Here is a 26,715-nt window from a genome sequence, read left to right on the forward strand (position 1 = left end):
ACAAAAGAAAGAAAGGGAACTTTGTACCTCTGTTCCTGTTGATTCTGCCCCTCATCCTCTGAGATGCAGTTACTGGGAGTCGAAATACCAATGTGGGAGAATGTCCTTAGAGCCACAGCTGAGATGCCAACCCGTGGGGATGAGAAATTCAGCAGCACTGAGGTGGTATGGTGGAAAAGGACATTCTGGTGATGGGTCACATTGATAATCAGTGGATTATGCTGGCATGACAGTCCATAGGTTCCTGAAGATAAACGGAGATGAATCATATTTTCAGCCATTGTTAGTACCATGTTTCCATATCTTGTATTCATTTTATCCTCTTAATAGGTGTACGATGCCAAAACCTAGATGTATGATGTAGGCAAGATCCCAGACAACATAAAAGACAGACATCAAGCTGACTTCTGGGTCTACCGGGTTGTCCTCTAGTGGCCCTAAAGGGATATTTGTCAGACTCACCAAGAGAGTGGTTGCTTCCACGCACATCGGTCAGGTAGAGAGTCACTGTCGGCTGCCGATGCTCTCCAGGAACTAGGCCGTCAGTTGTCAAAAAAATAAAAATTGCTCTGGCCACTCCTGGTCTATTGAAACACACCTAAGCATAAGCACATTTATGTATGAATCATTATTTCCATTGAGCTATCAAGACATGTGCCATACCATTTTTATTCTTCTTAGAGAGCTCATTATTTATAAAGTAAGGGCTTCCATTTTTTTTTACAAATGGTAAAAATATGGAGTAGACACAGAAAGGTATTCAAGGTTGTATCAAACATCAAGATCAAATGGAAAGAACATGATTTTCAGATGCTGAGCATCCTATCTTTTTCTGAGACTGATACCTTAACTGTTTTTTTTTCACTTGACCCTGTCTTTCTTTAAATTTCTAAAAACAATAACTTAAAGAAACCATTGCCAGAGACAATAAATCACTGCATAGCCAGTGCAATAAATATCTCCTTATTGCCAAAGTGAAAACAGTGGAGAAGAATCATCAAACTAGCATCTTGCTCTAAACGGTTCCAAGTTCTGAACTGCCATGTCTAGTAATCTTTCCTCATCTTCCTATCTCTCCCCAAAATTTTTATCAGAACCTCTCACATAGCATGTGAACTCTGACATGGGAGAGATGCTGTTGCAGTCTCTTGCTTCTGAAATTAGAATCTGCCAAACAGTTTATTCTTATGCATCTTCCTGGTGCATCAAGCATGTATACCCAGTCCCTGGCCAGGAAAATGAGCCAATAATGGGACACAGGAAAATTCATGTATCAGTCAGGAATGTCTCTAGATGGTTAGGGTGATTAACACTAAAACAGACTTTCAGAATGAACTATGGAAGTGTTGTCCTTAGAAATCCTTTGATAGAAAAAAAAAACATCTTGGAGAAGTTGGAAGATGAAGACCAGATTCTTGCTACTGCTGAGAGTCCAGTGTTTATCTTCCACACTGGATTTATTTGATACGGTAATTCTACTTTTGTTTTATTTCCCATAGCTGAGTATTTCTCTTAATTTCCATTGAGAATAAATCCCAACTTTCTCTGGTGTTATATGGGTGTTGTATGATCAGAATCTGGAACTGAACCTTACAAAGTTCTACGTGCATTTCTATAGCTTTTTATCATTTATTCTAAGGGTGATGAAGCTCCAGGAAAATTGTTCCCAGTGTAAAAGCAGGGTACAACATCAAATGACAGGGCCTTCCTCTAAAAGTGGGGAGCAGGAGAGTAAAACATGTTTTTATTTTAACCAGAATTCTTCCTTGTCCACAGACTGATTTTTCCTGAGCCTTGGCAGTATGTTTATAGAGTTCATTTGCACTGCTGGGTTAATTAGGATGATTTTATGATTTTCAGTGGTCAAAGCAGCACAGTTCTCCCTTCTTTCTCTCCTTCTTTGAGGGAAAGACCAGCCACACTCTCTCTTTTTACAGTGTCTTTTCCCGCCTTTTTATTCCTCCTCTTTGAAGTAACAAATATTTCTTCATAACTTAAGAAACAACCAGATCCAAGATTAGGCTTGCCATATGAAGTCCTTTGTCCCTATCTGGATGAGGGCTAGACATGAAACACACCCTAAGGTAACCAAGAGCCCAACTCAGTGTCCTCAGCTCCAGCAGCAAATGACATCAAAGCCCCCTGGGAATTCCCATAACCTCTTCCTTTTCATACACCACAAAAGAGACCTGAGTCCTGGAAGAAAGTTCTATGTCATTTTCTGAGCCAGGAACAGAATCCAAACAAGTACCTGGTGGCTTTACCCCATTAGGCCTCAGGCATGAGAAGTAGGGTGGCTTCAGCAAGGAGGAAACCCAGCCTTCCTACCTTCTGTTGTAACCTAAAATAGACACCACCCACCTTAAGCTAGTTAATAAAGGTAGGTCTTATGGTGTGAGTTTCCACTTTTTGAAGGTCGCTGCCTAAACCTCCAACCTATTTTTCATCTCCTAGCAATATGCCTCCTTGCTCCAAGGGTCTTTGAATATCAAATCACTTTGCCTGTTCCTGGTAGCAGGGCCTCTGTGCCATGATTTGTGGGAAGAAGCTATGCCAGGATTTCCAGGCCATGGCTTAAGTAGGAAAACCTCAGGTGAGGCTTACAAAGGAGACACAGGCAGAAAGGAGTCTTAGGCTACACAAAGCAAACAGAGACAAGTGTTTGATCAAGTTATGGAATGCTGAGTCTTGGGCATTTCCTTTCACAGTGACACAGAAAGGTAGCCAAGTTTCATTCATTCGGACCCCACGTATGTTCACAACAGCAACGAGCACAAGAAAGTGTGAACCCTCATACAACTGCTGGATCTTCAAAAATAGAAACTAGCCTGAATCTGCATATACATGTATAATAAATTCAAGCAGAGGCAAAAGGAACCAAGTAAATTCACAGTTCTAGAGAGAGAGAGTAAGCCAAGCAGAAACCCTGAGTTCGATTCTTGGATTGATCTTTATTTGCTGGTAAATCTGAGCAATATATCTCTCTTCTCTGAGCCTAGGGTTTCTCTTTTCTGCAACGAAGAAATAGAGCTGTTACCGATAGCTTGACTATGACTATTAAATGAAATCAGGTAAAAATACATAGAATGGTGACTATTATTTAGTAAGAATTCAGTGTTCAATAATTTGTATTTCCAAGAAAAAATTTAGTGTATTTACAATGTAGGAAAAAGGTAAAAAAATAAAATTTTAAAATTAAACATACATTTGTATGTTTTAATATATACGGAATTATGATTTTTTGAAATGTATAGCCTAAAAAATTTCATATATGCTATTTTCAGTTGATACTTGTAGAAACGTGAACTGGTATTCCAAGATCTGCTTCCATGGAAATGGTCAATATTGTAGGCTCTTGGTATAGAATATATCTCTACTTTATAAATTGAGTCTACAAAAAATACATTATACTTTAAAATACATATATAATTTTTCTTACAGGCTTTTCAGAAATTTAGTTTAAAATGTATTTATTACAAATCTACTTTTGCTGTACACAGAGACATGGAAACTTCTAGAATTGGCACTGCAATTAGAAATCCTTTCAGATTATTCATTATTTAAATATATTTATTTTTAAGTTGCTCTTTCCACCACCAAGTAACAAATATATATATGTATATATGTGACTTTAATTTAAATATAAATATATTTATATATTTTATAAGATATATATTTAAAATACATAAATATATATTTTAACATATATAAAATATATATAAATATATATATTTTTACATATACATTTGTGACTTGGCTGTGGAAAGAGCAACCTTAAAAATATATTTAAATGAGGAATACATACTTATATATATTTAGAGAGAGAATACATTTGATACAGGAATACAAAGGAATTGTACAAAAGAAATGTATTTTATATAGAGAGAGAGTCCAGACTATTTTTACTTTATTAGAGATAAATAATGAATTTTATGCTCCTAGACATGAAAGCAAGCAGAAACATCAGGAAGACAGTTTGACAGTAGGAAGCTGTATGCCTGTGTCACCTTTGCCACTGCAAGTATGACACTCTTCTGATCACTCCAAATGCATGCTTGTGAACAGCTGTCCTCTTAATGACAAAGCTCTCCTAAAAGACCTTTCAGGAGCTACTCAGTTCTGAAATGTGCACCATTGATGCCCCATAAGAAAAAATCAAAGTGCTAGAAAGTCAAAAGAATTATTAGCTATATCTAACATTTTATTATTTGTTTTAACAAAGACATTGCATTCATATATTACATGCACAATGTAAAATTAATTTAAGCATGTCTCTTGCAAGGAAGAAAAACTTTAGCTAGATATCAGGTAGGAGACAAGTACTGTTAGAAAAGCAAGTGATTCTCAGGTCTGAGAATTGGTATCATGATAGAGGGATTGCTAGTGAAATTAGCTCAGTGAATTCATTACAAAACATTTTGAAACAAAGAGAAAATGTACAAAGGATGGGTAGATAGAGACAGACAGACAGACAGACAGACAGACAGACAGATTCTGAGAGATGGGGAAAGCCAGTCTCACACACTCAGTTGATTTTTCATCCAAAGGCTGCATGTTAACTACGCAATCTAACCATTGGCCACTGGTGAGGGGTAAGATTGAAAGAAAGTGTCTCTGATGTAGAACTGTTTGGGCTTAAGAAATCCCCCTTCAATCTGCCTGCTGGGCACAGACACACTCAATATGATCCCAAGCCAAGCATTTCAACTTCCAGGTCATCCTCTGTGGTGCTCACTGGATAGCAGATCCTGAAACTATACCACAAACTTGAAAAGAATCTTCTCTGAGGTTTTAAAATGCTTTTGGTTACCGGGTTGTTGTTTTCTTCTGTGCCTTTTCATTTTCACTCATCTATGGCACTTCCTGATTCCACAGGGAAACGGAAGGCCTTAGACCAGGAGAAAGTAGGCAGGCATCACCTTCTGTTTGTATAGCACTTCACAGTTTACCAAGCCTGATTACAGGCTTTGCTGGTGGGTCCACTGCGCTCATTGTGATTTTATTCCTTTTTGATATTTTTGAACAATAGTAGCCTCAAGATATAAAGGATATATTACACAAGAGGAAACTAGGATTCTGAAAGCTCAAGTGGCTTTCCCTAGGTAAATGCTAGAGATGAAGGAACTTGGTTTTTCCCACTTTAAGCTCTGTATTATGTTGACTGAACCAATGTTCTTAGTTTGGGGTAAGCAGGAAATCATAGATTAGAAAACTTATTGATATTTGTGCCTTCACTCCCCCCAGAAATAAAGTCACATAATCTCTTAGTCATAAAAGCTTTACACAATTTTAAGGGGGCTGAGAGACACTTTTAAAAGCCATTCATGGTCCAATTAGAGGTTGAGAGAAATCATATTAAGAATGCTTGCACTACTGATTGAACCATATTACTTTTTTATAGGTGAAGAATTATCAAATATTGGCAATTTCTTCTGGTTCAACCTAATACTATTGCTATCTGTATGGACTTCTGAAATTTCGTCAAGGAAGAGTTTAATAATCAAATTTCAAGGGATCTTACCTGAAATCCAAATCTAATGGATGAAGTGGGGGTATAAGGCAATGAGCTGCCATGGTTGTCTCCATGATTGAGGATGTGGGTCAAAATGGGTAGGTGTGGTTGGAGCCTGTTTTTACTTTCTTCTGATGTTTGAGCCCCTGCCCACCTTTGTATGGCCAAAACCCAGCTGATTTCCTGAGTTAGTCCTTCATAGTATAAGAAAGGCTACAAACACATCATGAGTTTGTGTGTGTGTGTGTGTGTTTCAGAAGGGTGAGATCAACTCATAATTTTTTGAAATGAAGGGGGAACCACTATAATCCCACCCCAACTAGGGGCAGACATTCAACAATGTATGATTTGTCAAGTCCATGAAAGGGGGTTAGATCAGAATCAGATGACTGGCTCAATTCTTTCTGACAGCATGTCCTCAAACTGTGATTTTAGACACCAAAGCTAAGTCTGTAGAGATTCTGTGTTAGAAGAGTTTATAGAACTTGGAAGGAGTGTCAGAAAGGGACAAAGTCAAATTTGTATTGGGCACTGTGATGTGTCATCTGCATCCCCTCTTTCATGACTCTGGCATTCAGCTCATTGGAAAGAATCTTTCCAGAAACTGCCCTCAGAGGGGGGAAAAAAACCTCTCTACACAAGGCCATCCCATTTTCCTGGAGCGGGAGGTGGAGTGGACAGGCAATGTCCAATGACCTTTTGGTTGGAGTGAGTGGTATACAGAGTGGGACAACTCTGAAGGGCCATCCCAGTTCTCTGTGGGATGCTGACACCTGCCAGGGGCTGTTTCAGTTCTCCTCCTTCCTCTGTTCAATGCTAGTTCTTTCACTCCTCCACAGATGTTGCTCTGAGTCAGGTTCTCAATAAACTATCTGCTGGCACATATTCAGAGTCTGAATCCTGGGGAAACCCCATTAAAGACAAAGCCTGAAATTGAGAAAAGGTGTTATGGAACATAGCTGGAGAGGATTCTTTCAGGAACAAGAATGCATAAGCAAAGAAAGGAATGAGAGCATTCCCCAGCTGGGTAGGATTCTATCGTGGAGAGAAAAACATTGCTATGCCAATTATTCATGAGTCTGTGAAGTTGCCATGTCTGGGACTGGAAAAAGCTTTCATGTAAAAATCAATAAAAAGATTAGTAACAATGAAACAGGAAAGAAGGAAATGAGTGATTTACCCTCAGAATAAACTATTGACCCACTGAGAATTGGAGCTCCTCTGTCAGTGCACTCAGTTAGTTTTTGATGGAAATGAGAATCACGTACACACAGTCATCTGTGCTTTTGCAGGATTCCCACAAAATGCAGGGATCCACATAGGTTCGTTTTCCAAACAACAGAAGATTTTCTTCTGAAGCACAAGATCATTTTAGAAATGTCACTCATGGATATAGAAATAATTTAAATGCACCTTAGACAATTTTCTGCCTCCTTAAGTAGAGAATCCTGAAATTCAGCAGTTCCTAACCTTTTTAGCTCAAGAGACCTATTTTATGGAAGACAATATTTCCACAGATGGGGGTGGAGGGAATGGAGGAGGATGGTTTCAGGATGAAACGGTTCCATCGCAGATCATCAGGCATTAGATTCTCATAAGGAGCCCACAACCTAGATCCCTCCCATGTGCAGTTCACAATAGGGTTTGCTCTCCTATGAGCATGTAATGCCACCGATCTGACAAGAGGTGGAGCTCAGGGGGGCAGTATTCTTTCACCCAGTTCTCACCTCCTGCTGTGTGGCCAGGTTCCTAACAGGCCACGGACCAGTACTGCTCCATGGCCTGAGGGTTGGGGATCCCTGCTGTACTTAACTGAATTTTCACTTAATGAATTGGAGACAATTTTAAATCATTTTGAACATCAATTATCTTACTAAATGCTAAGATAACAGTCTTCTGAAGCAGTGCTCCTCGAACTTTAATATGCATACAGATCACCTGAGGATCTTGTGAAAATGCAGATTATGAGATCCTAGAGCTGAGATCCTGCATTTCTAACTAGATTTCTGGTGATGCCAATGTTTCTGCACGCCAACCACATTTTGAGTAACAAGACTTTAAAGTTATTAATAGATATAATTATCTTTGCCTTTAGCACTTAGTAGTCTAAGATTGTAATACTTTCATTCATCATATTTGCTTATTATCTTCTTTTATAAACTTACCATCAAGCTTAAACTTAAATGCAGATCTGAAAGAAATCATCCAATCCAAATGCATCATTTGAAACAAATTTGAATAGGAAACTAATGCCCAGAGAGGTAATATGGTTTTTATAAGGTCACTTAACTGGTTAATGGTAAAAATAAGGCTTACATTACTGGTCTTCTGAGTGTATATTTTCTCCCAGTTTCTAAACCCCTACTAATTTATTGCTCCTTTTCTAAAACAGACTGCAAATTCAGATAACAAATACTGTTAGAATTCAACGTAAAGTAAACAGCTCTAACAAAGGGTCTTGTCAACTTTCATATAAACACAGTCAAATAATCCAAAGTAGTGATTGGACTTGGTGCCATCTGTACATGGGCTTTTTCTTTTTTTGCTAAATTATGAAATCTGGACAGTTTCCTGGGTGGTTGAAGTCATCTCTGAATAAGTGTATCTGACTAATTACATTTTTTAAATTATAAACTATTTTGCCAGATTTAGCCAAAACAAACCAAAACACAGGATGGGCACTTGAATTTGACTATCTGATAAACAATGAGGTTTAAATATGCCCAAATATTGCATGGAGATACCCATACTAAAGAAAAAAAAATTCATTGTTTATCTAAAATTTAAATTTAAATGGTTGTTCTATTTTTCTCTGCAACCCAAAGTTGAAAAGATGTAAGAATGTACAATAAATTTGATTGTGGTAGTCATTTCACAATGTGCATGTGTATATATACATATGCATATATGTGTATATATACATATATATACACACACACACATATATGTATATATACACATATAAATATATCTCAAAGTATTACATTATGCCGGGCATGGTGGCTCACTTCTGTAATCCCAGCACTTTAGGAGGCTGAGGCGGGCAGATCATTTGAGGTCAGGAGTTTGAGACCAGTCTGGCCAACATGGTGTAACCCCGTCTCTACTGAAAATACAAAAAAAAAAAAAAAATTAGCTGGGCATGGTGGTGCACACCTGTGATCCCAGCTACTCGGGAGACTGAGGAAAGAGAATTGCTTGAACCCAGGAGATGGGGGTTGCAGCGAGCCAAGATTACACCACTGCACTCCAACTTGGGCAACAAAGTGAGACTCTGTCTCAAAATTATATACATTTTCAGTGTACAACGTGTGTGTGTGTGTGTGTGTGTGTGTGGTTTTTTTGTCAGTTACAAGAAAATAAAAAATGAAACATATCAACTTAAAAAAATTCACAATAAGGAAAACAAAAATGAAGAGAGAAAAGAAAGAAGTATAAGGAACACAAATTTAAAAAAGAAAAGAGCAATAGAGAAAAGGATCTTATGGATGTTTATGTATAAAAACAAAAATAGAGATAAAATTGGTAAAAGTGGTAAACACTTTTTGGCCAGTGAATGATACAGGGCACACATTTTTACCTTGGACTGGCCCTTAATTCCTGAATAAATAAAGACTCACTATTTAAGTGCTTCCTAATAAAATGTAGGGCCAAGAAAAGGAGAAAAAAATCTCTAATAAAGACACAGCTAGCACAATAAAATGTTATTATGCCCTGAGAAATAAGTGCTAGAAACAAACAAAATGCTATTAAAAATCCAAGGTCTTAAAAAGAAATTATAAGAGCATTACAAAATACTTAGGACTGAATCACAATAAAAGCTTTATATGTCACAATTTATGGGGCACAATTAAAGTAGTACTTAGAGGGGAAAATTATGGAACACCGAAAACAAATTAGCCAAACATTTCAATACAAAAACCTAGAAAAAGAACATCAGTGTAAATCCAGACAAACAAAAAGCAAGGAAATAATGAAGCTAAGAGTAGAAATCAATGAAAAAAAAAAAACAAAAAACAAAAACGAGAACAAAACGAGAGATGAATGAAAGTAAAAGTTGTACTTTGAAGACACTGATAAGCCAGACAAACCCCATGCATGTGAAATCAAGAAAAAGAAAAAGAGAAAAAGAAGGTTCAAAAATATACACAAGAAAGGATGTAACAACTACAGATAAAATAGAGTTGAAATATAATAAAAACACATTATGAACAAATATCAGCACTAAATTTGCATATATGGAAGAAATTAATAAATTTCTGGAAATAACAAAAAATTCAAAATTGGAAAAAATAGAAAAAAATAAGACATTAATAAAAATCAAATAAATTTAAGTGACAGTCATAAGTGTTCTCTCAGGTAAGCCCCATACCAGTTGGTTTTACAGGTAGGCTCTGCCAAATTTTGAAAAAACAGATTATCCTTATTTTATACAAGTGGCTCCAGAAAATAAAAAAAGAAAATGGTACGAGCAATTATATGAGGCTTTTATAATTGGAATATTCAAAAAACAAATATATAAAATAATTCTACATGCAAAAGTCAAAAATAAAAGATTACCCAATGAAACCCAACAATATGTTTAAAATATACAATAAGTATGTAGTCTTGCTTCACAAAGGCAAAAATGATTTGGCAACTAAAAAAAAATCTACCAAGGCTATTTAACATAATGATGAATCAAAGGAGAAAAATCACAAGATCATATCAATTAATACAAATCAAGGGGTTGATTAAATTCAGACCATATCTACAAGTATGTTTTTCAAGAGGCAGAAAAAATGACTTAAGGCTTCTTCTAAAATTTCAAATCTAAAATTGGCTGGTTTTATTATTTTTTTTCTCAACAAGGAGTATAGGTAGCAAGCTCTTGAATTTTGTGTGTGTGTTTAATAATGACTTCTTGGCGGTGCACAATGGCACACAAATAACGACTAAGTGTTCATGAGTAACGAATAGTTAATTCAATTTTGAATTTGTTTGCTCTTGCTTCTCTAGTTCTTTTAATTGTGATGTTAGGGTGTCGATTTTAGATCTTTCCTGCTTTCTTTTGTGGGCATTTTGTGCTATAAATTTCCCTCCACACACTGCTTTAAATGTGTCCCAGAGATTCTGGTACATTGTGTCTTCATTCTCATTGGTTTCAAAGCTAATTCAGTTTTGAAAAAGACGTATAAGGAAGTGGGAGAGGGGACATGTCCTGCTAGCTATGTTTATATGGTTAAAGTTATAGTAATAAAAACAGTGTATTGCTGGTAAAAGAAACAGATGAAAAGACCAATGGAATATAAAAGAGAGTTAAAAATTAGAATAATGCAACGTCTAGAACTTGGTTATAATCAAGTCGGGACTACAATCATTAGGACAAGGGTGGGTGCTTTAACAGATGATATTAGAAACATTGGATTATACATATATTTAAAAGTAGATCCCTATCTTATTCTATATACAAAAACAAATGTTGAATATATTAAAGGCTAAAGTTTGACAGGCAAAAGTATAAAACTAATTTAAAAATGAAAAGGTATCTTTGCAATCTCAGCAAAAACTAATAATTAAAGAGAAAAAAACTTAAATGCCTGATAATTATTATGTAAAGGATGCTGTACCCATTAATAATCAGAAAAATGAAAAACATAACAAAAGTAAGATATCACATTTTTCCCATCATCTTAATTAAATTTAGATAATTGGATAATATCGGGTTTGGGCAAGGATATGTGGAAATGATGTACTAGTCTCATTGTCTTTAAAGTATTATGTGTAAGTCTACATTGATGTATATATGTTTGGGCATATTTCTGAACTTCCCTGTCCCATTAATCTGTTTATTTATGTACTAGCACCTTGATGTGTTAACGACTATAATTTTATGATGTATTTTAATATCTGATAAGACCAGGCCTCCATTACTCATCTTTTTCAGAATCTCCACAAAAAAAAACTAAAATCAACTGTGTAATTCTTTCAAATATCTTGTTAGGATTTTATTGGGATTATGGGAAATTTAAAATTTAGGGAGAATCAGCATTCGTATGATATTGAGTCTTTCTATACAGGACCAGTTTGTGCCTCTTCGCTTATTCAAGCCCTCATGGTATCTCTCAGTAGCATTTCTTTATAGAGATCTTTCAAATTTCTTTTTAGTTTTATTTCTAGTTATTTTACCATTTTTATTGCTATTGAGATATTTTCATTTTTATTGGTGATTGTTTAAGTTAGTCAGCACATTTATTTTCACATTAATTTTGTATTAAACTGTGATACTAAGTGAAATAATTTTCAGGTTGTTCTCTTTTCAATGCTAACTAAAATTTTACTTCTTTCATATTTTATGTTTAACTTCTTTTATATCTCATAAAGTATAAAATCAAAAGTCTAACTGCACTGGCTTCTATTTCCAGAGAAAGTAAAATAATAGTAATGATATTGAAGTTTTTTCTATTTTACTAATTTCTGCTCTTTGTGATTTTCCTTTTTATTTTAATTGATTTTAATTTGATCTTTTTCTAATTATTTAAAGTACAAAACTCTGATTGTTGATCTTATTTTGATTCTTTCCTAAATATAGGCATTTTAAATGCTATAACTTTCCCTGTAAGTACTTTTTTAAATTGCATCCACGAATTTCAATTTTGTTTCATTATAATTCAGCTCAAAATATTTTCTAGTTTCCTCCATACAATCTTCTTTGGCCTGTGAATTATTTGGCAATGTATTGCTTAATTTGGGAATGGCCTAGATATCTTGCTACTAATTTATCTGTATGCTTCAAACATTACAAATTCATTGAGACTTGTTTTATGGTCTAGTATATGTTCTGTCTTGGTGAATGTACCATGAGCATTCTACAGTTGTTTTGAGTGTAGTGTTTCTACAAATGTGAGTTAGGTCATGATATTTGATAATGATCTTCAAATCTTATATATCTGTTCTGATTTTTTCGCCTACTTGTTAAATGAATTACTAACAGATAGCTGAAAAAAATGCCCAACTATGATTATAAATTTGGCTGTTTGCTTATTAGTTACGTCAATTTATAATTCATTTCTTTTGAGCCTCTGTTCTTAAGTGCTTCAGTTTATAACAAAATTATTATGTCTATTTTAGAAATTAACCTATTTATCATTATGAAATATGCTCCTTTATCTCTGGTAATACACTGTATTGAAATCTATTTTGTCAGATATTAACATGGCACATCAACTTTCTTATGTTTAGGATTTACATGGTACATAATTTTCCACCCTTTTATGTTTGATGTACATGTCTTTTTATTTGAAGTGTGTTTTTTATAAACAGTTTTGTAATTGGTTCTTTTTATATGACAATTTCTGCCTTTTACATGGAGTTTTTAGATAATTTAAATAATGTAATTAATGATACAGGTGGGTTTAAGTCTACCATCTTGGTATTTATTTTCTGTTGTTTCCAACAATTATTCATTTCTTAGTTCCTCTTTTCCTGCCTTCTTTGAATCAAATTATTTTATTATTCCATTAATCTTCTCTTTGACTTTTCCTCTACAGTTATTTGTGCATATGTGTATTTTTATTCTACAGATTACAATATGCATCTCTAGCTTATTGCAATCTACTTCCGAAAAAAATTACTATCTCATAAATAATGTTAGGACCTTAGAGCAGTATTATCCTACTTTGAACTACCTTGCCCTTTGTGGTCATATATATTATTTCTCCATAGAAGGAGTCAGCTGAGTCTAACATTAAGGCTGCTCAACTTCCTTTTTTACCCACTTACGCTTCTTCCCATTCTTGCTCACAGATGGTGATCCCTAGACCACTCTTTAGTAAATGGCCTGCATACCAAATTCCATCTCAGAATATATTTCCTAGAGAATCCAAATCCAACCTGCCACAAACAAAGATAATCACAAATTCTCCTCATCCTTGAAAAATTCCCTTTGATGTGATTTCCATTCGAACTGCAGTCCATCTTTTAAACGGCTTTGCAAGAAGAGGTGGTTTGCCACTATTTCTGGCCTCTGAAGAAGTGGTAGTGGCCATTCTCTTTTCAGTCTAGACCAGTGTACAGTCCTACTTATTTACCTCTGTTCTGTGTCATAAATAATATTATCAATATGCTCCCCATTGCCAAGGCTAAGACTTAATATCCCATCATTTATTCACGCGTTCACCAGTTTTGAGCACTACAATTAGCAGGCTCTGCACTCAGTGTTGAACATACAATCTTGACTACAGATGGCCTCTGCCCCGAGATCCTTACAGTTCACAGGATGAAGAGATAGGTAAACGAGAACAGTGGCATATACAGGCACTTTGAGAGAAGAGTGTATCGAGGACGAAGTGATCAATTATACCACCTGGGGCTCAGGAGAAGAGTTTAGAAAGGGTTAGGTTCTATAATGGAAATAATCCTTGAGCTAAATGATAGAAGTAGAAGGTAAGTTTGTATTTCTTGGGGAGACATAATGAGTAAACCATTTACAGAGAAGGAAAAAAACATAAGTTTCCACCAGGAATGTTATAGAGAAGTGAAAACTCTGGCCGGGCGCGGTGGCTCACGCCTGTAATCCCAGCACTTTGGGAGGCCGAGGCGGGCGGATCACGAGGTCAGATCGAGACCATCCTGGCTAACACGGTGAAACTCCGTCTCTACTAAAAATATAAAAAATAGCCTAGCGCCTGTAGTCCCAACTACTACAGAGAGTGAGGCGGGAGAACGCGTGAACCTGGGAGGTGGAGCTTGCAGTGAGCCCAGACTGTGCCACTGCACTCAAGCCTGGGAGACAGAGCAAGACTCCATCTCAAAAAAAAAAAAAAAAGAAAAGAAAAGAAAACTCTGATATATTTCAGCACTAAAATAAATCTGTTATGATTAAAATGACTAAACCCGTGAGTGTGTGTGCGCATGTGTGCATGTGTGTGTAAACGGGTGTGGAAGATGTGACAAATGAAATAATTCAGCCTGAGATAATGCTTATCTCTATCTCCCTATGTCCAATCAGTTACCAGGTTCTTTCAAGTCTATTTTTCACTTTACTGTATCTGTAGCACATGGCTTACAACTTTCTGTCTTCTACCATATTTTTGTAAACATGTCCACTGCTATGTATGTACCTTAAGGGTGAAGATGGTAATTCATTCATCTTTGGATCCCTCCATATCACAATATATTGTTCATATGAGGCATTGTTTACTAAGTAGAATTAAAAGTGAATGTTGTCATGGTGTGGAAATAAAGCAAATGCTCGTAAATATCTTTAATATTTACTGGAAACATAATATAGAATAGAGATTAGCACACTATTGTCCACAAGCCAAATCTGACCCACTGCCTGTTTTTGTACAGCCTGTGAGCTAAGAATAGTTTTTGCATTTTTGAATGGTTAAAAAACTTTAAACATGAATAATATGAAAATTATATGAAATTCAAACTTCGGAGTTCATAAATATAATTTTGTTGAGATATAGTTATGCTTGTTCATTTACATATTGACTATGGCTATGTTCATGCTAACGGAAGTAGTAGTTAAGTAGTTGTGACACAGACTGAATGGCCCATAAACCCCAAAGAATTTTTTTATCTGCTTTCTTTATAGAAAATGTTTCCAAAACTCTGGTGTAGAGAGAAAGGACCATGAGTTTTTCCATAAACTGGATTTCAATTTTAATCCTATCTGTAGCTCTACTAGTCAGTGCTTAACATCTCTGAATTTTAAGATAATCATTTTTAGAATGAGAAAAATCGTATCTCTAGTAAGAATTTGTATGAGAATTAATAATAAAATATCAGTAATAGAGTAAATTTCAATCAATGCGTTTCTTCTTCTTTGACGCCTGGTGTTAGGGATTTTCATCTTTGAAATCCAATTAATTAAACATGCATTGCATTTTCTGTTAAAGATTCACAGTCAGTGTTTGGATAGCCGAACCCAAACAAAGGAAGAGAGGAAATTATGGTTAACAGGCTTTGGGCTTTATGTAGCAAGGGTTTCCAGGCAGTGGTCTGTAATTTATAACTGATGTGGAAGACACTGTGAGCATGTGGTGGTTGCTGTTGGGATTGCTAACCAGTCCAGCCTGAATGAAACCATTCCAAACTGCAGACATTTTAGAGGAGCCACGAAAATAAACATGAACATATGATTTTGCATATGTTGACCGGCTCCCTATGAAACCAAACAACAAGTACTTATTGAGTATCTGCTTCTCAAATTGCTTCATTTGTTGTCTATATTACTTAGATACAAAGGACTTTCTGGGGAGAATTATACCTTCTGTTTCTTTCTCAATCCCCCAATGACACCAAGAATTGACAATCAGTATTTAGTAAATCCTGTGAACTGGATTAATAGATACACCGTCTTTCAAGAATTTAGAAGAAACACAGCAAAAGAAGATAGGAAGCCTTTCCTTACAATCCAACATATGTTTTAATTTGTTTTCTTGCTCTTGCTATGTTTCTGTCTGTCACCAGTGCTTAATTCTGGTTTTGGCATATTACAGGTGCTTAGTGAATGCTGATTGAAGGAGGCAACATAGCATAGATGGATAAACATGAGATTAGAATCAAGAGGCATAAATGTGAGTGTCAGATTTGTTATTTTATTCTTGAGTGATGTAGAAAAAGCACTTTGAGTCTTTGATTCTTATTTTACTCTCCTGTAAAATTGGAAAACACCTACCTTGCCAAACTCACAAGGCTATAGTAGGGATCAAATACAAATAGTGCATGAGAAAGTACTTTGTAAACCATAAATGGCTATAAAATGTGCTATTATATAAATAATAAAAAAGACTACATTTTATTATATTTAAGAAAACTCTTACACTTCTGCTCTATTGGCTCAAGATTGGAAGAAAAGAAAAACTAAGAGTATTATTTCTGTAAATGTAGACTAAAATGATAGAAATTTTTTGGGCAGGTAAGATTTTAGTCAATGAAAGTTATTGGGAAGATATTTTCAAGACTAATGTTTTCCACTATCATTGTTTCTCACTTGTAGTAAATTTGTCTCTGAATTACTGCATACTAATCATATTTGTGTATCAAATCAAGATTAAAGTGTACTGAAAGGAAGAATAAAGAGTCAGAAATCCTATATTTCTCTGAAAGGTTAAAAAAAAAACCTAACCAGCTTATCTTTAAAAATCACTTTCTAAATTATTTGGTTTTGTATTGATTTGTGAAGACTAAATTTTCTTAACAGGTCTTATATATTAACTGAACTTTCAATTATATTAATAATTTTTTCTAATACAAAGACTATTACTCCTGGATGAGTTTTAGTATGAACTGGGTATGCTATAGCTTAAATGTAGTCCACAAAAGTTCATGTCTTGGAAATTTGCTTGCACTGTGTCAAGAGTCAGAGCCTTTCAAAGGCAATTGGGTCATGAGGACTCTGCTGTCATGAATACATTAATGCCATTATCATGGGAGTGGTTCAGTTATCATAGGAGTGGCTTTTATATAAAAGTGAGCTCTCTCTCACATGCTCCCTTTTGCCCTACTACCCTGGTACCACGTTTTGATGCAGCAAGAAGGCTTTCACCCGATGTTGAGCAGATGCCAGCACCATGCTCTTAGACTTCTTAGTCTCCAGAACTATGAGCCAAACAAACTTATTTTCTTTATAAACTAACCAGTCTGTGGTATGGTATTCTGTTATAGCATCAGAAGGCAGACTAAAACAAGGTACACACCTGAAATGTAAGATGTAGCTGACTGGCATATATTAAAGCAATTCCAGCTGGAGAATTTCTATTTTCAGCTATGATAGAGTAGCGTGTAATACAACAAACTGTCCTGGCAAGAACAATAATAAAACATGAATTAAGTATACAAAAAAGTTTAAAAGCATTTGAGAGCAACCAAGTAGTCAGGACTTAAAAGTCTAATAATAATATAAAAAAGAACACATTGAAGGGAACCTAATATTCTGTGCTACTTTAGCCTTTGAGGTATTCTTCAAATCCTAAGCAATGCAAAATAACAGTACAAAAAGCCAAGTAGAAATTGGCAATAGAGAGGCCAAAAAACTAAGAAGAATTTTTAGCAGACACACTGCTGATGAAACAGAAATTGTACTTCAAAGACTGTCAATGTGGAGGTCCTAATCCAAGCTTTTAGTTGAGACCCCTGAAAAGCCAGGCCTTAGAAGAAAGAAAAAATTAAAAAAAGAAAATGTATAAAGGCTTGCAAATCACAAGCTATCTTAATTAATTATTGAATTAAAATGATCTTTCCCAAATCTTACCAAATGTCCAAAAAATATCTTGAAAGAAAGATATTAGCCAAAGTCTCTACAATTTATTGTGTTTGATATTCACTTAAAACATTATTAGTATAATAGTAGAAATGCCCAAATAAATACGATGTTTTAAAGTCAACCTAAACAGACCCCTCCATCAAGATATTGGTGCTATCAGATGCAGACTTAAAAATGATTGTGATTAATAATGTTTTTAAATAGACTGTAAGATGAAGAATTTCACAAAGAATATATAGGAAAAATTGAATAGGCATTCTAGAGTGAAAAATACAATAACAAAATTAAGGATTTAATAAATAGTTTAACTGCTGATTATATTGAGCAAAATTTGGGATTACCGAAACAGAAGATAGCTCAGTGTAAAATAATCAGACTACAGCATGAAAAAGAAGAGAATAAAAAACAGAAGAACAGAAAAGTTAAAAAGATATACAAAAAAAGGTGTAATGTATGTATACTTGGCAACCAAGAAAAAAAAATAAATGAGCAGAAGGAATATCTGAAAAAATTTTTTTTGAAACTAAGACACTAAGCCACAGATTGGAGAAGCTTGACAAACCAGACATATGCAAAGACAGGTAGGCCTTGGAACATCATAGAAAGACTGTTGAAGACAAAAGACAGAGAGAATATATTAAAAGCACCAGGGAATAAAAGATATGGCCTTCAAAGAAATATATATCAGATGTACAGCTAACTCTCCAAAATATGGAAGTGAAAAGATAACGGGATAACATCTTCCAAAGGATAAAAGAAAACAACTGGCTACCTAGAATTTTGTACCAAAGATATCATTTGGAAATGAATGCCAAATGAAAATATTTTAGCCACACAAAAACTGAAAGAACTCATTGCCAGCAGGCCCACATTAAAAGAAATAATAAAAGTGAATTTCCTCAAGCTAAACAAAAATAATGGAAGCATAGAAATGTAGAAAGGATTGAAAAGCGCTGGAGAGGGTAAATATTAGGGAATTTAAATTCATTTTACTTTAAAAATGCAGAAAGCAATAAATGGAGGAAAAGCATTCTAAGGTATTCTTATTCATTATAAAATTGTGAGAGTACTAATTTATACCAGACTCTTAACAAGTTAGAATGCGTGTTGCAACTCAAGACTAACCACTTAGAAAATAAAAGTATAGCTCACTGTGATGGTAAATTTTAAATATCAACTTGACTGGATTGAGGGATGCCTCGATGGCTGGTAAAGCATTATTTCTGGGTGTGTTTGTATGGTGTTTCTGGAGGAGACTGTCATGTGAGTCAGTAGACTGAGAGAGGAAGATCTACCCTCAGTGTGGATGAGTGCCATCTAATCAGCTGGGAGCCCAGATGGAACAAACAGGTGAAAGAAGGGGAGACTTTTCTTTCTTCCTCTTCCAGAGCAGGAAACTCTTTCTCTTTCCCCTTGGGCATCAGAACTCTGGGTTCTTAAGCCTTTGGACTCTGGGACTTGTATCAGCAGCTTCTTGGGGGCTCCTGAGCCTTTGGCCTCAGACAGAATTATGCCATTGGCTTCCTTGGTTCTAAGGCTTTTGGACTTGGACTGAGTCATGCTACCAGCATCCCAGGTCTCCCGCTTGCCGAGGGCCTATCATGAGACATAATTGTGTGAACAAATTGCCTTCCATAATTGTGTGAGCCATTCCCCTGATGAATACCCTCTTATTATCTATTTATATGTAGATACATCCTATTGTTTCTCTCTGGAGAACCCTGACTAATACACTAACAACCTAATAGAATGAGAAATCACATAATCAAACTACATATTTAAAAAAAAGCAAGAAAGAGACAAATAAAGAGCATATAGAACAAATGAATAAGAAATGGTAAGTTGGTAAGTTTAAAACTAAACATTCTTAATTACATTAAATGTAATTGTACTAAGTTCTCCAAGTAGAAAACAGAGAATTTTAGATTGCACATATATATATATAGAATATGTTGATAACAAACTAAGCATATTAAATATGATTACAAAGAAAAGTTAAAAGTAATAGGATGAAAGAAGACACAATACACAAATATAAAATGTTATTCAGTATAGGTATGGCTACAATAAGACCAGACAAAGATTATGGTAAAGCAAGAAGTATTGCTAGAGGGCTTTTAAAGTTGGTTTTAAAAGAGATAAGTCACCTAAAAGATACAACAATTCTAAAATTATATACTGACAGTTTCCAGTTTACACAGTTCCCATATGGATGAATATCAGCTGTAACAATTTAGCTAACTAAAACCAGTCTCCCAAGAACATGACTCGTATTTCAGTTTGCACAATATATCAATTTGAACTATATAAAGTACCAACTTCATTATTGGTTCTTCAATCCAAAAATCACCATGTGAATAACCAATGTGAATAATGATGGGTGACCAATCACATCATTTCATTCAAAGTCTGTCACTGACTGGTCACTGGGTATCTGTTATTTCATTCACACAGAAACTAAAAAGTGTATACTTATGTTACCATATACTTATGTTACTTATATTTATGTCTCCTAGTGATAAATGACACTTTACAGAAATGGATAATCAAAAGAGAGAATTGGCTAAAAAGGATGAACATGTAGCAAATAAATGAAAAATGATAATGCTTGGAAGTGAAATTTGAATCAAAGATAAATGGAGTTATAAAGGAAATAGCTGGCTCTGGGAATGTTGACTCTACTGCCATTCAAGAGACTCTGGGAATACAGCCAGAGAAAGTCAGTGAAAGTGAAATTATTGATATAAATGAAAAAATAAGTTGTGACAAAAAGGAAGAAGCTGTCCCAGAAGTGATGTCAAGAAAAAAACTTATGTTAAAGAAACTCTCAGAGATATTTCATAACATTGAAAGTGCAAAGGATAAAATGCTGGAAGTGGATTCAAACTTCACAAGAAACATGACAATTCATCAACACACAGAACTGCTTGCTTTGTAATGTAAGTCATAAAATGAGGAAAAGGCAAACAATGTTTAAACTATTCTTCGTAAGTTTTGATCTTTGTTTTTTCACAAAAAAAGGAAACACTTTATTTCTTCGTGTTTCTGTTTGAAATTCTAGTGAATCAAATATTAGTTTCACTAGTTTTTTCCATTTTCTACATACTTATAACTAAAAATAAGAGAGCATTTAATGTTGCAAAAAAAAAACCTTTTAGATATCATGAAGTAATTGTAATTTTTCCCGCTGATTATTAAGGTTGCAGGTTTCAACTTGCATCATCATTTTGAGGTTTCACACTACCAGGCAAAGTAAAGGCTGCCTTCACATTTAGTAAGATAGCCTCTAAATGTCTCAAAAATGACAAAACTAAAAGAGAAACAAACAAATCCAAGATTTTTTTGGAGGAATATAATACATGTCTCTCAGTACCCGATGGAGACAGTACACAAAATATTGGGAAAAATCAATATATGCAAAATATATATAACATAGGAAATTTCAACAACACAGTGGACAAACATGACATTTTAAATATATGGAATGCTTTATCCAACAATTGCAGACCACACATTCCTTTCAAAGTACATGTAATACTTACCAATATTGACCACAGACTGATCCATAATTCAAGGCTCAACAAATTTCAAAGAATTGAAATATAGAATATACTTTTGACCACAGAAGACTCTAGCTATGTTTTTTTAAAAAACAAGTAACCCCAAATCCACATATGTTTTCAAGTTAAACAGCACACTTACAAATAACTCAGGAGTAAAAAAAGAAATCACAATGAAAACAAGAAAATTGGTTTGAATTGAATGGTAACAGAAATAAGATATGAAAACTTACGAAATGTAACTAAAGTCATGTTTAAAAGGAAATTTATGGCCTTAATGTATAATTAAGACTGACCAATGCTTACAAAACAAGTCCTACTGATCTTCTACCTTATCCCCCCCTCAGATATTAGATACTCCTCCTTAAAAGGGGGCTGCAGAAGGGTGGAGGTCTATCTTCTCTGAGTGCTTTCTGCTAATTTTACTTTGCTTTCTGCCTAGCACTGGGGGACTAAAAATCTTTGGATAGCTGGCCTAAGGGGCCTAAAGGGAGGGTATTTCTATTTTATGAGTCAGAAGATGGGATGGGTTGGAAGCCTTGGGCTGCTATCATTTTTATATGGAATTGTTGTGGCTGGGCGCGGTGGCTCACACCTGTAATCCCAGCACTTTGGGAGGCCGAGGAGGGCGGATCACGAGGTCAGGAGACCAAGACCATCCTGGATAACACGGTGAAACCTCGTCTCTACTAAAAATACAAAAAATTAGCCGGGTGTGGTGGTGGGCGCCTGTAGTCCCAGCTACTCAGGAGGCTGAGGCAGGAGAATGAACCTGGGAGGCGGAGTTTGCAGTGAGCCGAGATTGTGCCACTGCACTCCAGCCTGGGTGACAGAGCAAGACTCCATCTCAAAAAAAGAAGGAAGGAATTGTTGTAATCTAGAAGACACAAACTTTCTTAAGAGGTTCAATTAAAGCTGGGCACAGTGGCTCATGCCTGTTATCCCAGCACTTTGGGAGGCCGAGGCAGGCAGATCACCTGAGGTCAGGAGTTTGAGACCAGCCTGACTAATGTGGTGAAACTCCATCGCTACTAAAAATACAAAAATTAGCCGGGCATAATGGCGGGCACCTGTAATTCCAGCTACTCGGGAGACTGAGGCAGGAGAATCGCTTGAACCCGAGAGGCAGAGGTTGCAGTGAGCCAAGAAAGCGCCATTGCACTCCAGCCCAGGCGACAGAGTGAGAGCAAGATTCCATCTCAAACAGAAAAAAAAAGGAAGAGGTTAAATTAGCAAAGGACAAAAATCATTAATAACAAGAAAGCTATTATTAGCTTTTATAATAAAAGTCCTAGGAGAGGTAAGAACCAGGTAAGACCTGGGAGAACGTTTTTGATAGTCAACCAAATACAGTTGGCGCCAGTACTCTCATTGTATTTATGTTATCAGGTACTCTGTTCATAGATTTTTTTTGAAGGTTAACCTCAACCTGTTTAAAGTTATTAATATTAATTAATTAATATATTAATATTAATATATGTATAGCAGATTTTATTAATAACTGCATAGACTTGCCTTGTTTAGCTACTAAATAATCCAGCACTAGTTTGTTATCAAGTATTATATTGGCCCAAGAGTCTAGGAATTTTTGAATTCTCTTTAATGCCTAATCTGTGTTGGTGGCTAATGATTGTAGGGTTTGAGTCAAGCATTTTAGGGCTAACTCATGGTAGGCCAAGCCATCCCAGGGGTCCACTAGTCTTATTGCTGCCCCAATTCCTGCCAGAATCAACCTTATTGCTCATTTATTTCTGGTATTCCTGGGTCTTAAGGGGTTATAGACAGTGATCCCCACAGGGGTAAGAGTGGCCAATGTATATTCACCCATTTCACCTTTTTGACATATAAGGGAAAGCTATGCCTGAAAGAACACATGGCTCCCCAGAAAGTCGGGAATGGTTATGAGATATGACTGTTTCCCACTCATGACCACAAACAAAAACGAGCCCAGTTGGGGCACAGAGGCCCCACAAGGTGTGATGTCTACCTTTGCAGCCACATTGGGTTTGTAGAGATATTTCTCCCCTGCTCCAGTGGGGGTGGTCAAACTATCCTTGTTCTTTAGAAGGGGGCTGTGCTTCCACCTTCCTCAGTTAGGCAGTTGCTTTTCCCCTGTGTGTTTTGATTCAGGAGAAGGCCTATAAACAGATTTTTTGCACACAAGTGGAATCCCATTTACCTTGCTGCGACCTTGGGAACTTGGCAACTAGAGTTAGATTAGAGCATTGAAGGGAAACTTTTGTTTTTGTGTCATTAACACAACAGTAGGTACGAAGATAGAATTATTAGTGCACTGGAGGTAAAGATAGCCAACTTTCCAGGTCTAGGTCATAGTGGCAGGGGGTTTAGGTGGAATCCATTAAGTGAGGCAGAGTTTCACCTAACAAGTAGGGGTTTGGGTCCTTAGAGTTTGCAGTGATTAGTCAGGAGGTCTGGGGAGATGGCCGTGAGATTTTTCTGGATAGGCCAGAAGGTGTAATTTGCTATTCTGGAAATGTTGATGACAAATTTAGTAATCACAAAGATGATTCCCTGACGCCATAATTTTTGAAATATTTATTATAAAGTTTTACTTCCACCCATATTGGATTAGGTTAATTGAGAGAGCAAACAGGATTAATAGTGCCAACATGGTGTCTAGTAGGTCCTTAGAAGAGCCTCTACACCCAACAAGGATACAAGAGGTGTTTTCTAGGAGAAGGTAGTTGGCCAAAGCAATAGAAAAGAAATATTATAATCAAGAAGAAGAGAAGAATTAATGCTCCTATTCCCATCCACAGTATCACCTTATTACTTTTGGCAGTGTGTTATTTTAAATAGGTAGCAGAGGTCTTTCAAAGGTTTACAGAGGTAGGTCATGGCTTCTACCCCAGATGTAGGTTATGGTGCCTGTGACTCATAAAAAAACAGGTTTTATTCTGGAGAGGTGTGCCCAAGTAGTTATTTTTTAAAAGTTTAATATGGTGAGGGTATTTAATAATACCTGATAGGGGCCCTTCCATTTTGGTTGTAATTGATCCTCAAGGTATCCTTTTTTTTTTCCCCTCCCAGTAAGGCTAAGTCTCCCGATTGAAGAGGAAAAGTATTCTTTTTTGTGTAGGAAAGGGCAATACTTTATTTTTATAATTTGGAATGGCCTCTGATCCTGGCTTAAACATTAGGGGTTGGGAGCATAGTGAGGTGTGTCTGACCCTTTATTTCTCATCAGGCTCGAATTAGATTTTTTAGCGTTTGGAGGGGATTCCCTTTGGCCAAGTGGGGGATCTACTCAGTCTGTAGAGGGGCTACGGATTTTTTTTTTCAGTTTACATTTTCCCTTTTTGTCAAGGCACTCCAGAAATAGTATTAATAGCCAAGCTTTCCTTGTCTCACCCTGTTGCCGGGGTGGTGTGCTATCTGCCCCGGGTCCATTATGTCCTTTGGTGGGATCCTTATGGTCAAGGGACTTAGAGTTAAAAGACTTATAGCTAATTAATTGTTTTAGGCCAGCTGGCAATGAAGGTGGGCAGACACTTATTAGCTCTTAAACCTCTTTTAAGCAATATAAGAGTCAAAACTAAAAGTCAAAAAATAAGGTTATAAAACTGACTTATGTGTGTTGAGTTGCTATAATCTTGACTTGTAGTAATTAGTTATACAAAACACAAGCATTTTGTTTAGGCATCTATGTGCCTGTCTTTGATTTGGAGGGTCTCAATTAATTTTATCTCTCAAAATCTGGTCCTTATAATCTCACACGCCCACCTCTTCCATGATTGTCTTTGGGCCTGGGGGGATTGAACAGTTTTACATTTTAGAGGCAAAATGAAACATAAAGAATTAGCAATGCTTTAAACAAAAATGTCATAAGCCCAGCCTAGTTTTGAAAATGACAGGGAAGGAAGCTCACTGGTAGCTAAACATTTAAATTATTTGGTATCAAGGACTATAATAAGTTATATTAATTTAGGTAAAGGCAAAATTATTAAGTGAATACAAGCTTGCCCCCGTGTCTCATGAAAGAAGTTTACTTTGATTATCCCCTTTGCTCAGGTTTAAAGAAGAGGCTTTGGTTAACTTGAGTTTGATGTTAGATACTGGCAGGAGTTGGTGCCTTTTCTAGACTCCTTCTCTACATAAAATTTAAAAATTAGCTGGGTGTAGTGGCAAACAACTGTTGTCCTAGCTACTTGGTAGGCTGAGGTGGGAGGATCTTTTGAGCCCAGGAGTTCAAGGCTATAGTAAGCTATGATGGCACCACTGTATTCCAGCCTGGAAAACAGAGCGAGACCCTGTCTCTTAAAAAAAAAAAAAAAAAAAAAAAAGAACTTGAATTAGTCTAAAGATGTGTTTAAGAGCAAGAAAAGTTAGCCATAGTGTTGGAAGATATGAAAGAGCATATAACTGAAAAAGAATTAATATGCATACAATTATGATGAAATAATATAAATTATGAAGAAAATGACAGACAACTCAATGGAAAATTGAACAAAAGACTTGACTATGCCCTTAAAAAATATGTACAAATAGCTGATATACATATGAAAGCCTCCCAATCTCATTAGCCATCACGTAAATACAAACTGAAACCACAGGGCAATACCTTTACATATCCAACAAAACATTAAAATGGAGACTTAAAATATCAAATGTTGATGAAAATGTGAAACATTTGAAACACTCAAAACATCTGGTGGGAGTATAAATTAGTACAACCACTGTGGAAAATTATTTGGGATTATTTACCAAAGCTGGCCTACTTGCGATCTGGCAGTTCCAAATATACCCATCTGTTTATACACATTCACCACAAAAATGTACAGAAATGCTTATAGCAGAATGACTTGTAATAGCATAATAGAGAAAAACCAGAAATAATCCAAGTATTCATCAATATTAGAATGGTTAAATATATGGTGGTGTATTCATACATTGCAATGCTTATACCACAGTGAAAATGAACACTACTGCTAAGTGAAGCAGCATAAATGAATCCCACAAATATAATGCCAAATAAGAAAGAATCAGTTGCAAAGAGTACACACTGTAAAGTGTTTTCCTATAAATTTCAAAAACAGACAAAACTAATCTATGATGATAGAAATAGAAATAGTATCCACCTCAGTGGTGTAATAACTAAGAGGGGACATGAGAGAGCCTTGTAGGGGGGCGGTGATGTGAATGTCCTATTTCTTGATCTATGTTGTGATTAGAAAGGATGTTCACTTTGCAAAAATTCATTGAGCTGTGCATTTCTGATTTTTGCACTTTTCTGTGTGTATGTTACACTTTGATAAACTGATTAGTCATGTATTAACAGAAAGAAGTCCACAATTCAGAGAGGTGAAAATAAATTCAAAATATTAACACTTTGAGATAACAAAAGAAAATTTTCTGACAAGTCATCC

At 35.7% G+C, this 26,715-nt stretch overlaps 1 protein-coding gene across 1 annotated transcript in view; it reads right to left on the reverse strand.

Annotated features, from left to right (window-relative positions):
- The window catches only part of PAPPA2 (pappalysin 2), a 289,210-nt gene that overhangs the window by 106,952 nt on the left and 155,543 nt on the right, over positions 1-26,715 (reverse strand). The window contains exons 12-13 of the mRNA XM_030823938.1: positions 463-598; positions 28-244 (exon numbers count right to left, since the gene is read on the reverse strand). Coding sequence (XP_030679798.1) covers positions 28-244; positions 463-598 — 353 coding nt within the window. The remainder of the gene's footprint in view (positions 1-27; positions 245-462; positions 599-26,715) is intronic.

This window comes from Nomascus leucogenys, chromosome 12 (genome assembly GCF_006542625.1).
Source record: "Nomascus leucogenys isolate Asia chromosome 12, Asia_NLE_v1, whole genome shotgun sequence".
NCBI lineage: Eukaryota > Metazoa > Chordata > Mammalia > Primates > Hylobatidae > Nomascus > Nomascus leucogenys.